At 40.4% G+C, this 17,384-nt stretch overlaps 1 protein-coding gene across 2 annotated transcripts in view; it reads right to left on the reverse strand.

The window, feature by feature from the left end:
• The window catches only part of nlrc5 (NLR family, CARD domain containing 5), a 51,113-nt gene that overhangs the window by 18,490 nt on the left and 15,239 nt on the right, over positions 1 to 17,384 (reverse strand). For both annotated transcript variants that reach the window (XM_031294832.2, XM_031294831.2), the window contains exons 7-16: positions 15,976 to 16,291; positions 13,790 to 14,267; positions 13,230 to 13,353; positions 10,155 to 10,285; positions 4,759 to 4,990; positions 4,399 to 4,640; positions 1,722 to 1,805; positions 904 to 987; positions 608 to 691; positions 400 to 489 (exon numbers count right to left, since the gene is read on the reverse strand). In XM_031294832.2, coding sequence (XP_031150692.1) covers positions 400 to 489; positions 608 to 691; positions 904 to 987; positions 1,722 to 1,805; positions 4,399 to 4,640; positions 4,759 to 4,990; positions 10,155 to 10,285; positions 13,230 to 13,353; positions 13,790 to 14,267; positions 15,976 to 16,291 — 1,865 coding nt within the window. The remainder of the gene's footprint in view (positions 1 to 399; positions 490 to 607; positions 692 to 903; positions 988 to 1,721; positions 1,806 to 4,398; positions 4,641 to 4,758; positions 4,991 to 10,154; positions 10,286 to 13,229; positions 13,354 to 13,789; positions 14,268 to 15,975; positions 16,292 to 17,384) is intronic.

The following is a 17,384-nucleotide window of genomic DNA, read 5'->3' on the forward strand; positions in this document are numbered from 1 at the left end:
CGATACTGTATAACAGTTATATAACAAGTTTACTTTGTGATCTCCTTTTACTTAATTCCTTTGAGGTCTCTAAAGTAAGTTTCTAAAACTCAATTTTACATGTGACTGAGAAGATATGCTGGCTGCAGAAATGCTGACAGCAACAATATATTGCCATTGCATGTTGAAAGTGTGATAGTGAGTGGAAAATGACCCAAAACATGCATAGATCCCATAATGGAGAGCCTGTGTGGATGTACTGTAGGGTGTTAAAGCAACACTATGTAACTTTTCCCGCTTCAGTCCCCCTACAGGTTGTCTCATTGGAACTACAGCTGCAGCTAAAAGTTACATAGTGTTGCTTTAAATAATGCAAACATAACAAGTTGACACTGTATGTGTGCCAGGGTGTGGTCATACTCTGCATTAAGGTGCTGGATGTTCAAACATGAAGACATTTTCCCAATGAGATAGTCCACTGCTTCCAGAGAGCTGTTGTTTTGACCCAGCCTGCAAGGTGAACAGGCAAAAACACTGAACTTTTATGCACGGAATTAGTTAAAAATCAGCAAAATCTGAAAATTGTGGGGATTTTAAAAATAGCAGCTAATTGGAAGTATGTACTTACCTTACCAGGACCAGTCTTGGTTGTTTGGTAAAAATATCAGCTATGTGTTTGATTCCTTGGTCTTTCAGATTGTTGTCACTCAGACTGCAACACAAAAATAAAAGTGTGGTGTTAAAGTTTGGAACCTGCACCCAAAATATTTCACCATTATATTAGGTATCAGGAGTCAGCAACACCATTTAGACAGAAACACAACAATCTGTTCCCACATTTCCAAAGAACTGAGGAACACCAATGAAGCTGTCAGAGGACATGTTATTTGCTGTAGCAGTGAAATTATGTCGTAGAAAACATACTTGATTTCTGTGATGTTTGGACAGTTCTGTAGAGCAGAGGCCAAACTAGCTGCTCCTGTGGTAGTCAGACTGGCGCCACAAAACCTTGGGAAGACAAAGACAAAATCAGCCAATCACCGTTGTTGGGGTGTTTGATTGCTTCCACTTCATTCTGGTGCATTCCTTGCAGTATTTCAAAGGGAATTACATTGATCTGTGAGTACACTCTGGAGAAGGCAGGGTTGGTAGCGATTTCCAATATACACTTTTGTATATAATGTTTGAAATGGTCTTTATACCCGACAGCAATAAATAGCTTATGGGCTCTGAAAAAGGAGTGAAAAAGATCTGTCATCTGTTGCTACTGTAATCCTGTTGAAATGCCTACCAATCACTGCCTCGCGGTCCGCTTAGAAAGACCCAATGAAATGCCTCCTTGCTCTGCTGCGCGTACTCTACCCCTCCCGTGTACAAGCCACCGGAGTTACTGTAGGTCTACTGGAGAATGGAGGAGAAATTTGAGCAAAAGTTGCTACAGCTGAGGTTACTTGAGTAAAATGTCGGTCCTTTCTTCGTCCTGCTCTGAAGCTGCGACGCAGTGGTGCTCGCGCACGTCTGTGTGTGGATCGGAGCCCCAAGGGCACGGGGAGGGGTTAGACCGAGCCCCCGAGGAGATGCTACTTTCAAATCTTGCTAGCTTTTTAAACTTTACCAACCCTGCCTTGAAACTACTCCACTTTTGCTAAGCTAGATAGGAATTAAAGAGTGATTCAAAAAACTGTGGAGACTGTGGAAAGGAAATAGAGTAGGAAGAAGACAAGAAGAAATTTGAATCTTACTCTAGTTTTTTCAGCGTTGTGAATTTTGGCAGAATGGAGGACAACTTCTCAGCAAACTTGTCGCCATACTTGCGGCTGCGAAAACTGAAGGCACACAAATAGTGAAATGAAACATTAATGAAAGAAACCTTTATGTTGGATTGGAATATGAGATGCAAAGACCCCCCTTAAATATTTCAAATGTGTTAAGCACACAAAAGGAAAAATCTCAGGGAAAAATTAACAAGAAGATTTAATCTGCTGGTTATGAACTTCTACATAGTTCAAAGAATAATTAATGATGCAATTCCATTTATTGTACAATTATTGGTTAAGAGGGGCCACTAAAGACAATTTCATTCCCGTTGATAGTATACTTGTCCTACTCCTGGGTGATATAAATATGCAAAAGCATGGGGTGGGCAATATGGCACAAAAAATATCTCTGTATTTTTCAGCTAAGTGGCGATACACGATATATAGCTCGGCATTTTCTACAAAGTGGGCTAAATGTTCAGTTGAAAGCTCAAAGCCGCATGTGAGATGTCACATGCGCTTTTATTAAAACAGACTGTGATTAAAATAACATGCAAAGACCGGGTTTCAATCCCTGTTTGAAAATATTCTTAATAATCATAATCCTGTGGGTTCATGGTGATGTAAATCTGCATGTCATCCACATAATTATGGTAGGATCTGTTGTCGAAATGTGAGCTAGCATATAGCATATAGCATGAGCATATAGATGTTGAAGGGGGCTGGACCAAGAATGGAATTTTGGGGAACTCCACATGACATTGTCGTTAGTTCAGATTTGTAAGGGCCAACTGACACAAAATAGTCTCTATCCTGCAGATAGGATTCAAACCAGTTAAGGGCTGTGTCAGTGAGTCCGACCCAGTATTCTAGTCTGTCCAGCAGTATCTTGTGGTGCACTGTATCAAACGCAGCACTGAGATCCAACAGAACTAAGACAGTGATTTTTCCATTGTCTGTATTTAAATAGATGTCATTCAGTACTTCCATAAGAGCAGTCTCAGTGCTGTGATAAGATGGAAATCCAGATTGGAAAACATCAAAACAGTTATTTAGTGCCAGGAAGGTGCTGAGTGGATTGAAAACAGCCAATTCTATGATTTTCCCAGAAATGGGAGATTTGATATGGGCCTATAATTCCAAATTTTTTAGGTGTCTACATTTTCTAAAATAGCTTAAACACTGCTGTCTGTCCCCAATGTTTTGGGGAAGCAGCCTGTGAGAAGAGTTTTATTCACTATTTCCAGGAGGTCTGGTGGCATGCAGTTAAAAACATTCTTCAAGAAGCTTGTGGGAAGAATATCAAGACAGCAGGAACAGTTTGCTGGTGTTTTCAGTGATGTACCGCTTAGTGATTATTATTGTTTGTACCTTAGTGCAGACACTGATTGTTACTTCAAAGAATACACAGGAGTGGTCGGAGAGGGCAACATCAGTAACCACAACACTAGAAATAGTGAGACCTTGAGTTATTACTAGGTCAAGAGTGTGACCCTTCTTGTGTGTGGGCTCTGACACATGATGGGTCAGCCCAAAGCTATCCAGAATGCAAGGTAATTAGATAGCACTGCTGTCCTGGGGGTTGCCAATATGGATGTTGAAAGCACTCACGATAAGAATGCAGTCAAAGTCAATACAGCTGAACATAGTTCAGCAAAGTCATTGAAAAAATTTGCAGAATATTTTGGTGGCCGTAGATATTTAATAACAAAGCTCGACAGGAGGAAATGAACTGAAGAGCCACATAATCAAAAGAAGCATATTTCTGAATTGAAATGGTCTTGCACTGGAAAGCATTGTTAAATAAAATAGCAACTCCACCTCCTTTCTAACGTTGGGAGTGGCTGATTTAGAATTTGAACAGCTCCACTGTTGTTCTCATCTAAGTTTCAGTTAAAAACATAAAGTTAAGATAATAAAAATAGGCCTTTTAAATTGCATTTTTTGCAGCTCAGTATATGTCTTGGCCAGTTTCGCTTTAGTCTCCTTTTGGCTTTACTGTTCATTGTATAATGTTTGAGTTAAGTTACATGTGTAAGTGTTCACAGTGTCTGTGAGTTGGTCTGATAAAATATTCCTTTAAGTTCTCATTGCCATATTTTTGCACTTGAGTCCAGGCTACTGTATGTCTACCCATAGTCAACCACAGGAACACAGCAGGACACAAAGAGCTTCAGTCAGATTGAAAGTATGCGGGACAGATGGCCAATCAGCTGAGGAATGTTGAAGGGAAAGCAGTAGCTCTTTCCAGAGCTACTTCACTGTTAATAAGCTAAACAGATTTCAGACTCTTGACAGCTGAACACCATTCGCCTCACTGTACCATTTCCATGTACAACTGCAGTTTCCCACTACGCCTTTGGTGACAAAAATAATTATTCGCCATATATGCCCAAATGCTAGGTGCTAGCATTTTGACTGTGCATACTTTACATGACTGAATGGTCTCCAATGGAAGAGAAAATCACCCAAGGGGAATATAATATGAAATGTAGAGCAGATTTTGATTTTTTAATGAAAAGCAATTAGACAAGTGCGTGTGTATGTGTGTGTGTGTGTGTGTGTGTGTGTGTGCTTGTACACGCAAGCTTGCGTGCTTGCGTGGGGATGTTATGTATGTTTATGTTATGTTTTGCTTGTATGAGTATTTGTGTGGACTTACCTGAGGTAGTGAATGAACTGACAACTGGGCAGAACATCTAAACACTCCAACTCCATTGAGCATGCTCCAAAGTCCAATCCAATGCCATTATCACCTACTGAGTTAACTACAAAAGCCAGAGCATCAATATCATTACGTAATAGCGTGATGTTGCGCAGCTCCAGGGTGGGTCTCGTACCCACAACCTGCTTAGCTAGTTGGTTGTCCTGGCTCTCCTGGACACAGTGGCAAAGATCCAATATCTGGGAAGATGTAAGAAGGAATGATACTTAAGGAAAGAATGAGTAAAAATGAGGAGAGAATGGGTAAAAAGGTAATTATACATCTATTTGTCTAAATTCCCATCAGTTCATATTCTACCTTTGGTCCAGTTAGGGTGTTGCTGTGACAAAAGTTTTTTAGTAGTTTCAGAACGAGGGTTTGTCGTTTTTGGACCCAACTTTGGCCTCCTGTTCCACCAGAGGTCCTGGCTAATTGAACCAAGTCTGGAGTGCAGTGGGGGGAAGCCAGACCACATACATATAGATGAAGAGAGTCAGTAAAGACCGTCCTCTGGTCTGACTTGGTCGTCCAGCGAGTTCTCAGACTGAATCTGAGAGAGCAATAAGGAAGAAGATAGAGCAAAGTCAATATTGTATTTGGACTAAGATTTAGGTACACACCTCCATTATGTTGCTGTGTAGAGGACAGTTCCTGGCCACTCCAGCCAGATGAGAACAAGAATTCACACGATGTACAGTAAGGCATTAGAGGATAGATACCCGATCGAACCCGACGGGACCCGACGGGCCGGGCCGAGTTCAGACAGATATTTAGAAATGATGTTTGGGTTCGGGCTCTGTCACATCAGCGCGATAAGGCATTGAACATTTTACATTTAAAACAGCTTATTATGTAGGTAGCCAATGGGCCTGTTTCACTTGATGTGCTTGTTGCCCCGTGTGTGCTAATGCGCTCATCTGTTGACATTTCCAAATGCCTTCCTACAGTTGCTTAATAAAACGGGCTTTTCCGCTACAGACACGGCACCCCTACTCTTCTCTGCTTCTCCTCATAGTCGTCAAATTCATCAACCAACCCTGTTAGAGCTGGCTCTGGTTTGCCTTAGTTATGCTGTTATAGGTCTAGACTGCCGGGGGACTACATTTGACAAACTGAGTTCCTCTCTCTTTCCATTTGTGTGCATTCAGTCCCAGTAATGTTTAATGCTAACTTAGCTCCGGGTAGCTTATTCCCCGGAGTTCTTATGTTTTCTCCCCTTGCAGTTTTCCTTGGATTGGGATGGTCCTGCTCGGCGCCCTGCTACGCCCTGCTACACCCTACTACGCCCTGCTATGCCCTGCTACGCCCTGAACTGCTACAACTATTATTTCTAGTCATAGTTCCATTATTTTTATTGTTACTATAATTGCCACTGTTCATCATACCAACTGCTATAATTATTATGAATCATATTTCTCTATATGCGTAAAAGACCTGATTACGTTCCTGTGCCAGGGCTCAACAGTAACGGTTGCCCGGTTGCCCTTGGCAACCAGATTAAGTCAATTGGCAACCATTTCATGGCCTCTGGTTGCCCCCTTTGGCAACCACCTGTTCAATATTTGTGTTTTTTTTAATATATAAAAACAAATCAAAACTGGAAAATCTTATTTCAAAAGAAGTCAATATTTTATTTGGTTGTCTCCAAACACTACGTTTGTGTGTGAAACAACATTTCAGCTCTTGTGCGACCGCTTTCCACACATGCACGTTTGCTGTGATACAGGCAACGCAATTTTCTGTTCACGTTAATGGCGGTATCTACCAGATGGAATAGCAACACGGATTTCGGTGCCTCATTACGATGCCACCTAAATGTCTGCACTGCTCTGTGATGCTCCGCAACCAGCGTTAGAGGCAACAGAAGCATCGCTGCATGTCACGCTAGTAAACACTAATAAAGCATTACACTTGGCAGCAGGTAAAGTTAGCCTACCATTAGCTACAGTAGTAACTCGATTAAACACCGTTAAAATACTGACAGCTAAACGGTGTAGTGTGACTGTATTTCACTGTAGAGGATTCCAACACCAGGACGTACAACCGCCTGCCGCTAAAGCTATGAGCTAAAAGACACAAACTAGCACTTGGTCACTGCTGTTGTCGGAAAAACATAACAGACGGGACTAAATGTTGCATTTACTTAAAACTGGTAAACCTCGTGGTGCACTCAAAGTTATTGTAAAAAACCCTTTTCTCATCTGTTTTTGTCTTTTAACAGCAATTTACTGGTGAAAGAAGTAATTATTGTTAAAAGTTATTATTACATTTTTAATAATCATTTAAATTCCCCCCTTTTTTGTGCTGATCCAAAAATTGATTCAATCCGTGACCCCTATTTAAGAGGGATGGGAAATTATATTGCAAGCCATTCCCACATTGTTTCATTATTAAAATGTGTGGTATAGTTACATAAGAAATGAATTGCTCAAAATATAGGCAGTTTAAAACATGGCAACCATATTGTCAATTTCAAGCTGATGCCTGGTTGCCAAGCTGGCAACCACTTTAAAAAGTTAGCATTGAGCCCTGTGTGCTGAAAAGTGTTGATTAAATGAAGTGCAGAGTTCAAGTAATTCAGTTAATCTTACTGACATGTCTTTCAGTTGACTGGTGAAGTACACTCAACAACACACTCTCTACCAGAAAGGTATTAGGCATCAAGAAAAACAGACTGTTGATATAATTTATAATATGGCTATAAACAAGAAGGCTTTTATTGGGTAACAGTGGTTGCCACCTGCTATATGACGTCTGATGTGTCAGTGCCCCCCCAGCTCTACTGGCCCCCTGAGCCTCCCCTGCTATGATTGGACCATCCGCGTTGTGCTTGCATCTGCGAATTCCTGGCCTCCTTTCAGAGAGAAAGGACATCTCATGGCATGCTCAATTTACAAGGCTCATCTTGTTCCAGGTTATTCCTGGTATGTTCCTGGTGTGGAGTGTTACATTATGTACTGAAATGCTATAGTACTCTGCACCTTGTGTCGTTATTCAGATAATCCTAGAGTACCTCTGGCCCACTAATGATTATGGTGATATTTGAGACACATGTTCAGAGTAGTAACTAAACTTACACATTAAAGCACGTTGTGCTTCTCCTCTAGGGGGTGACACAAATGAAAAAAAGGTTTATATATCCTAATTGGCTGCATGGATTCGGACGGAATTGGGATCGCACAATCTAAGGTCACGAGTCAGTTAATGCATTAAATTTGGTAATGATTGTGAATTTTGATTAAAGTAGGCACTGCTTATAGCAACTACTTTCTAGACATTTTCACATTCCAAAATTCCAAAAACCTAAATAAATCACCTGTACGTCCTACACACACAGCTGCTTCTTCATCCAAATTAAACCGGGCAATTCAGTTTAGCATCAGCTTTTAAAAAATACTTACAATATTCCACAACTGTCATACAATATTGGTTTTAGTCAACTTTTCAATGACATTCATACCAATTAGACAAGTTCTTCTTACACATTTAAGCCAGCAATCCAGTATAGCGCCAGCTTTTAAGCATTCCAACTAGTTTCTCTAGTTCTCCTTCTTCTTTCTACCAGGACATCTTCCTTTCAATGCATGAAAAGAAACAAAACTTTACACATAGGTCTGGTCCTATGCCAACCTTGCTCAACTGGCTTTGTGGGCTTATAGTCATAATGGTGGCACAATCAGTCGTACATGCTAGCACTTTGTAACTTTCAGGCCAAAGGCCAAGTGAGCAAAAATGTTCACATGCTTTGAGCTGTCATGAATTATTAAAAACATCAATCTGTGTTTATACTAATTAAACCTACCTCCTTCCACATATTTTGCTCAACTGACATCAAACCTACTACAATGCATCTTCAGACTGTCCTCCACAAACAATCAGCCAGATTTTTGAATCATCAAAAATTGAGCCCACAGTGCATCAACATGTTTACTGCAAACAGTACTGTGAACAACAAACAATTAAAAAATAACAACTGCAAATTCTTGCAAAATAAATATTCAAAAAAATGACATGGTAGATGCATTGTCAGGCCTCCACAGTACTGTGGACTAAGGTCTGGCTACACCACAGATATATTCTAGGATAGGTGAAAACAGGTTCTGGGTTCTTTGCATTTCTTTAAACCAATCACAATCGTCATAGGCGGCGCTAAGCTCCGGACGCAGCAACAGCGGCTCTGCAAAATAGTCCCTGGAAGGAACTTGTTTTGGTGGAACATGGAATTATAGTCATAGCACTTACTAATGGCAACAGGAAGTTAGCCTCATGTGACAAACATTATCCGATTTACATGAAATGTGCTTTATGTGGTCTACGCTTGATATTAAGCAACATAATGCATGTCTCATGTCGCACGCGATATTCTAGCCACGCCCCCTTTTATAACATTTGACATAGACTCTTGAAGAGTCGGTAGAAGTAACAAGCCGTATAAAAAACCCTCTGCATGTCCTTTTTTGTGTTCATAACACGGCACTCTGCACACATGATGTGACTGGTCACACTGACATTTTCCTGCAATACAAGAGACAATATAGACAATTCCTTTAATACTGGATATTATATGTTAATATTTCTAGGTGAGCAGTATCGTGGTGCAGCTGCAGAATGTAGTTTAAAAGTAAGTTTTTTTTTAAATAGCTGCATGTAGTCTGAACATGTTTTTTTAGTTTAATAGCATTTCATTAACTGTGTTAAAATGACTACTTTATTTGTTAAACCTGCTTTCTAAAACAGGGCCCTTGAAACAAACTGGGACACATTAAGAATGTTAACATTGAAAATAACGTTTAAATAACAAATATTTGACTTTTCTATTTAATACTGTAGGTCGCCTGATCTGAAATGAAATCGGAGCTCATTGCTGCAATCAAAACATTTTGGACCACAGCCCAAAAAAGTGAAAACTTTGAAAAGCCATGCACCTCACACCGTAAAACCACTTTACTTCAAATTTGTCACACAAATCCGGCTCAATGTGCTCAACAAAAAAGCCTCTTGGACCATAGAAGTCCACCATGAAACAGAAAACCGAAAAACAGTAATATGAATAGGCTTTTGTTAATATTGTTTCTTTCAACAACAGAATTGGAATACAGCCTTGTGAGGCTGAGGTACACTTTTCTACTAATGAGCAAAATTGTTCAAAAAACATGATGGCCATTAATTAAGAGAGCTTAGCTGATCTTAGCAGGGAATTGGCCATAACTCAAGCTGTTCTCCAGCAATCCTGCTGAAACTCAATGGAGACATATGGGATGAAGACCTGAACGTACCCACCAAGACGTGTTAAAATCGGATAAAGGGTTGTGAACGATGAGACTTTTTTTTTGTTTCATCCATTGCAGTGATGAAACAGGTGTGTGTTTGGTCTTACACTTTTTTATACAGAATTAAACCAGCTAAAGTGACTTTGCTCAGCTTTGTGAAGCCTGAAACCCGCTCATTGCTGCTTGTGGCTTTGACTTTGGCAATTGAGGTGCTTCCTTCGGTTGGGCGAGAAAACGTTTGAACCTGGGATTGACGCTTGAGGCTGTACTTATAATTGATTCCATGAACAGTACGTATAATTAGCACAGTTATCTGGTTACTGTAACTGCCTTTAGAAAGGCCACAAGATCAACAGCTCCATAGAAGAAGACTGCAATCACCTTGAAACATATAACCATGTTCCCCTCCAGCTCCATTTGGCTTCTCTGAATTCAGTAGCCTACCTCTTCTTGAGCTGCATGTCACTAACATCAGTACTGGTCATGATTCTGAGTGCAGCCAAAAACTCCTGTATTGTCAGATGAATGAAGCGGTAGGAGTTGACAATAATCCCATCCTCACGTCTGAGCTCCACCTGACAGGAAGATATGGAAAAACATATTTTATATTATGTCACTAACAAGACTAACAGTCTTCAGCTATGCCTCTGTGAGGCTTTAACACTAGAACTGCCATAGTATGGATAGAGCGATTATCGTCCCTAATTGTCCCTGGCCAATTATCGGCCCTGGCCGATTATCGGGCCGTTATTTTTGGCAGTTTGCAGATTATCTGTATCGGCGTTTTATTTGCCTGATAACCGATAAAGTTAATTAATTAAAAAGTGCGCTACTTTGGCTCGGCTACAGCTCTGTGTGTGTCCCTCTGCTTCGATTTCACTCACCACTGAGTCTGACTTACAGCTATCTTTTATTGGGTATTATGTTGAAAGTTTCCAATTTATTAGGGCTGTAATCTCCCAGTCGACTAGTCGATTTATTGGTCGATACGTTCTGGCTCGACCAAAAATCTGATTGGTCGATTTTTTGCCGTGTTAATTTCTTTTTTTTTCTTTTTTTTTTTTTTTAAATTTATTTTTATTTGTATTATTATTTTTTGCCGTGTTAATTTCATTAGGTGGAAAGCACTAATTGCTAACGGGGGTGTTTTCAGAGCACCCCTGTTTCACAGGTAACAGTCGGTCTTCAGAACACCCCCCTTGTTTTCACTTTTTGGATCAGCCCAACCCACTGGAGACAAAATGAAGAAAGTACTAGAAGGCCTTGGTCTGGTGGTTTGCTGAATATTTATTTAATCGTGAGCGTTTAATTCATAGTCAGTGACTCCTCCTCTACCATGTCAAAGACATCGGCAGTGTGGCAGCATTTTACAAAAATAGATAATGGAAAAAAAGTCGAATGCAAAGTTTGCAAGCAACAGTTTGCATATCACAGCTCAACTACAAACATGGCATATCACCTAAAAACGGTAAGCTAACTTGTCTGCGTTAGGTTGCCCCGTCTGTTGAGTAGGCTATATGAACGTATCAGAATTGGCATATTCTAATGTTTTAGTCTAATAATCGTTTTATAACTGCAGGCGCACCCGCCCCTAACTACGGTAGCATCCCCCAGGGTTAGCCGCGAAGCTGAGCTCCTATGTTCAGCCTCCTTCTGTACAAGGACATGCACAGAGCTGCTGAAATGATAGTGTCTGTCAGTTATTATAACATATGACAAAAACAATTGTCTTATTGTGTATTATTGTATAGTATTATGTTGCATATTCCTCAACAGCTCTTGTGCTGATATCACTAGTTGACATAGTACTATTTTCGGAAATCATAGGCTATGATATTGCGCAGGTGCACGTGATGCAACGCTGTCAGAGCTGACAGACTCGAGTGTGTCATTTCAGTGCAAAATAATTAGGTTAAAAAACGATTTAATATACTACAAATAGCCTACTAGTTTTTCATGTTTATTTATAATGTTTTTTTTTTTTTTTTTTTTTTTCGATTTATAATGTAATCTGTAATCCTAAATACCTATTCTGCCCATTACTATATCTTATATATCTATCTTATAATGATATGACAGGAGCAGAGGCAGTTAATATTGGTGCTCTCCTCCACCCTCTCCCACTGCAGCCAAATTGATGCATTTGCAATATGGCCTGTACGCCCATTGAAAGAATGAATGGAACAAAGAAAGTAATTTGCATGCCAATATTAACTCACATGCACTTGTAATCACTTATAATTACACTGAGTTATGTAGGCCCACAGTATTCATCCTTTCATATGTGTAAAATATCAGAAATGAAAGCTAAACTTTCATCACACACATTTTTTTTGTATCTACTAAAGGGGGGCCCTGCAGAAAAAGTTTGGGAACCAATGTGTTAATGCAATTATTTGCACCGTGATTATATTTACCGTTTAGTTTACTTGCCAAAATAAAAATGCTGAAATTGATTACAATGTTTCAGCATTTGTTTCCATGTCTTACACTGCAGGTTATACGCTGCTTACAACATCACATAGAACCAAATAGTTTTCATGAAAAACAATTTATTTTCACAGAAACATCTGAGATTTTGTGTCGACTGTTGATTGAACTGAACAACACACAGCACAAATGACCAGACTATTACTGCATTGGGTGGCAGCGTGAAAATACTGTTTCCAAAATAGCACATTTTACTATACACTGCTAAGAGTACACCTGTTTTGTGTGGGTTCAAACTGTAAGATAAGCTATCTGGCTGTATATAGTGTGTAAGGGGCTGCATGTGTCCTTGCTGCTTTAAAGGTTAACACAGCACTATAGAAATAGATTATGCTTTAATTGCCCATTAAACGACACAGATGCTCTTGGGCGTCTGACATGCTGGTTTAGTACCCTTAAAATGCCTGGCGGTGCTAGTGTTAATGCTCATTGTAAAGACAAATTAATTGTGCGATAAATAAAAGTTGGGGTTCAATGTTTGCTTTTCATCTTTAGCAGTCGAGATGAAGTTTTGGTTAGCGGTGAGAGTAATGATAGGTCATTTTGTGAGCATGTAAGATGATGTGTGTAGCAGTATTATATAGTGTGTTTGTGTGACGATGTGAAAGCAGAGAGGTGAATATATTAAATAACATTTTATGATATCAACAAAGTTATTACAACTCATCCTCTGGAAACCACGAATGTCAGGGTTGCCATACATTGACCCATTCTTGCATGGCTAAAAATGACACCAATTTTAAAATGTTGCATGGTGGTTATCAAAGTGGCAAAATAACTCAAACCTCAAACATGTTTTTACCATTTTAGCCACAATCTTTCCTGCGCTGCTCCTGTTTTATTGAAAAATCACTTGCACCATGCCCACAACGGCTCAGATTATGGTTGTTCATGGTACAGAATAGTGTAGATATTCCAACCATAGGGACATAAGGTACCCCCCCCCACCTCTTCCACCCACAACTACTACTGCCCTTTAATTTCAGATATGCATAGAACATACACACATGCTCTGCAGTCAAATCTGACCTGTGCGAGGAGCCCTGTCCTGATTGAGAACTCCAAAACATCCTGAGAGATGTCTTTTTCCATGAAGAGGATCTTGCTGTCCTCTAAGCCTTTCCAGGCCAGCTGACTCAGCTCACACACAACACTGCACAAAGAGACAAAAAAAAACAACATTTGCTGCATTGGTATGTTATATAATCAAACATAATGTGAAAAGTGAAAAATGAACTAAGCCTTTTATTAAAGTGAAAACATTGCACTAATGGGTTTTAAATTTTTTTATTTTGGATACATTTTAATGTTTATGTGTACATGTTTTTACGTTATATTTTTGTGTTACCGTGTTCTTATGTAAAATCTTGAAATCATTTTAAAAAACAATTAATAAATCATTGTAGGGGTTTTCCTGGATTACTTCTCCTTCTGTGTGAAATACTAAAATAGATGTAATATCGAGGGATCAAGCTCTGATTTTACCTTGTCAATCACATTAATTGAAATTCTTCATTAGTTATGTATGGTATTAGTGGTGTAGAATGGTGCTAATATGTTTAGTGCTCTACTCAGCCTTCACCCTTCACCTCTGTGGTGTGGTCTTTGGCTCGTCATTGCCTCCTCTTGTATTAGGGTCACGGCTCAGAAAGGCACCAAGAATAGTGAGGTAGACCTGCGTGAGGGTGGAGGGTATCTGGGCTTGTGTGGAAGGCATCTGGCCTCTACCATTTGTGCCGTCCATCATTATGTCTTCACCCCTCGTTCTCCCTCCCCCTTGATCTCTGCTTTGTGCATAACTCCCTCCTATACTGCCCTCTTCTCCTCTTCCTCCTCCTGCAATTTGTACTCCTTTTTCTTCTTTTTCTCTCGCTTTTCTCCTCCTCTCACTTCCTGTTTCTTCCGGTATCTGTGTCCCTCTTGGGTTTCCCCCTTTCAGCAGTAAATGCTCCAGACAGATGCAGCAGATGTTGCAGAGTGCAGGAAGGGATGACATGGCGAGTAGGTGTCGACTGGAAAGAAGGAGATCTGCTGCTTGCACCCCAACAGCTTTGTTTGCTGAGTGACCTTTAAAGTTGAGATGTAAATTAGTTTAAGCTCATTGAAATTAAAGGTAGACCCACAAAGGTGTTTTCACTTGCCTAATCAGAACTGTGTGGGCTTGTTCACACTGGGCTTGATTCACATATCCCTGACTCTCCTGCTAGTTTTACTGCACCTCATTTCATTTCGAACCTTTATTTAAAACTCGAGGCCCATTGAGGGAGACCCTCATTTTCAATGGGGTCGAGTGCACAGCATATGTTTCAACAAATAGACCATAACATTACAACAGATAAAAAAGTTTAAACAATAAAATAGGGCAGACCCAAGAATATACACAGAATTCACTCATCAAGGCCTAAAATTGACTGACTGATGGGGGAGGGACCAATGTTAAGGTGCTTTGTGCCGCATTCCAGGAACGTGGAGCGGCAAAGTCCGAGTATGAGAGCCCTCATGTAAAAGCCATTCATTGGAATGAGTGGAAAATGGATTGACATGGAGTTAACAACACTGAAATGTAATGGGGGAATTTACGAAGAAGTGCTTTACCGATGAAAACCAACCAATGACCATTTTGCCTCATCTAACCAGTCTTATCATACAAGAGACAGTGGTGAGTGTTATAACTTGCATCTGTAATAAATCTAAGGGCAGAATGATAGACCGAATAAAGGGGTTTTAATGTTGAAGATGCAGCATGCCTATAAATCACATCTCTATAATCCAAAACAGGCAAGAGAGTAGCTTCCACAATTCTTTCCCTGCAAGATATAGGAAAGCAGGATTTGTTTCTGTACAAGAAGCCAACCTTCTGGTGCAGCTTGCAGGCAGCTTGCACCTGTTTTGATTCTTGTTATGACACACAAGTTTAGTGATCTTATGTCATACCCAGCATACTGTAGCTCAGCCCGACTTCAAGCTGAGCAGAGGTCAACTGGAATAACTTAAAACATGTGTGGAAGTGCAAAGTCAACTTCAAAATGCAATAGTACCCTTGGAGTCTTAAAGAGTACACCCAAAAATGTGGTGTTGCACACAAAATACAATTGAAAGGAGCCAGCTGAGGTGGTTTGGGCATCTGGTAAGGATGCCCCCTGGGCGCCTCCCTAGAGAGGTGTTCCAGACACGTCCAGCTGGCCGGAGGCCTCGGGTAAGACCCAGGACTGTAGTAGGTGGAAAGATTAAATCTCCACCATGTCCTGGGAACGCCTCGGGATCCCCCAGTCAGAGCCGGTTAATGTGGCTCGGGAAATGGAGTTTGGGGTCCCCTGATGGAGCTGCTGCCCCCGCGACCCGACCCCGGATAAGCGGATGAAGATGGATGGATGAATGGACAAAATACCCCCTTAAAGTTGGATGATTTGCATGGTAAAAATCAATGCAGCTGAGCAATGCTGTCTCAGTTTGGATACTTCCCCTAGTATACTTACATGTAGTAAACTGTATACACTATAATTAGCTACTTGCGTCGTGCATTATTTGGTCGTAAATATTGACAGGGTAGTATTGTCTCAAATTGCAGACTGCTGTTATGCAACATTTGACTTCTTCTTCTTCTTTTTTCATCTTGTTTGACTGCGTGTAAGCTATATTTCATAAATAAACCACTGAAATCGTCCTGCTGTCTTGACTGTCTGAGTTTGGGTCCTTTCCTTGATGACACTCTCCCTCATCCTCTTTGTGACACTATGCAGAATAACAAATAGCTCAATGGGATGCATGTTTTTACCTTTAATTTGAAAGAAGTTGTCCACATACTCCTTGATCTCATGGCAGTCCCACCCTTGCAGCTGCCCAACTTTATCCAATATGCCTTCAAAATCCATGACATCGCGTGCACGACAGGTGACCACCACAGTACATCCTGGAAGAAGATGGCGATTTAACAGCCCTGAGATGAGGTCTGCAACAGGCAGAGGCTGTTCTGGGTCCAAAAGCTCTCTCTGCACCTCTTGTCTGGTGAGTTTGCTGTGAAACTCTTCATAGCCATCCAGCACCCAGCAGCTTTGCTCTGGATTGGAAAGTAGGTAATCCACAATGGCTCTCTGCTCAGAACACAGGACATGAGGAATGTAAGAATGACAACAGTAATGTATTAGTTTACCAAGTTGAACTTAACCCTTTGAACTCTGCAACAGAAAAGGTGAGCCAGTGCCTACATTGGTATGTATGCTTGTTGTGATGTCATTTCTTGAAGTATCTTCAAATGCTTCATATCCCCAAAATCAGTACAACCTAAGCTAAAAGGTTAGGTAAGTCAATAAACCATAACAATTAATAAAAGTATTACAACTGTGTCATAAAACAAACGGATGTGTTTTCATCAAATTTTACTAAATAAACACAAAACATATTGATCCAAAAGATTTGTAAATGTAGAAACATTAACTAAATATTCCTTAACACTCCAGAAGTTATTTGAACATTTTACAATTATTGAGATTTACAAATTTTTAGGAGCAGAGTGTAAAGGCGGGAGCTCCATTCTCTAAGGGTTAAAGGCATACACTAGTCGCGTTTGCTAAGTTTGCTAGCCTTTCAAAAAAGCTGACCAACGGTTTAAAATATATGTTGTGCATGTTCAGTGGCAATATTATCAACCCATTACTCTCTAAAGTATCTTTACAAAAGTCCTTTGACTGTACTACTAATGGACAACCAATGTTAGGGGCTTTCCGACCGGAGGGATTTTTGAACTAAATGTTCCTATAACACTTTTTTCGTCGTGTTCCGACAGGAAAAATTTGGGGATTTTTAAGTTCCTCTGGCCTCAGTAGCGTACTTTTTTAGCTCCTACTTCAGAGCAGGGTCTTTTCCCTTTTCCCTTTTCCTAGGTGTACTTGATTGGTCGAACTTATAAGTCATGCCCACTGCCAACTCGGAACTTGCAGACAGAGCAACAACCAACAACGGGACATTTTTAACAATTTTCACCATCTTATTCATCATTAAATTCACTTCTGACAACGTTTTAGGCGAGAAATTAACTGTTTTAGATTTTGAATATAGGCAGTCTTGCGAAAATTGATGCCGAATTGACAATTTGCTTCAAAGTTTTCAGAGTTGAGAACCTCCATGAAGTGAGGCGACAGCCAGCAAGCGCCTGCCCCGGGCCACTAGCTCGTCGCTCGGCCAGTC

This window comes from Sander lucioperca, chromosome 7 (assembly GCF_008315115.2).
Source record: "Sander lucioperca isolate FBNREF2018 chromosome 7, SLUC_FBN_1.2, whole genome shotgun sequence".
NCBI classification, from domain to species: Eukaryota; Metazoa; Chordata; class Actinopteri; order Perciformes; family Percidae; genus Sander; species Sander lucioperca.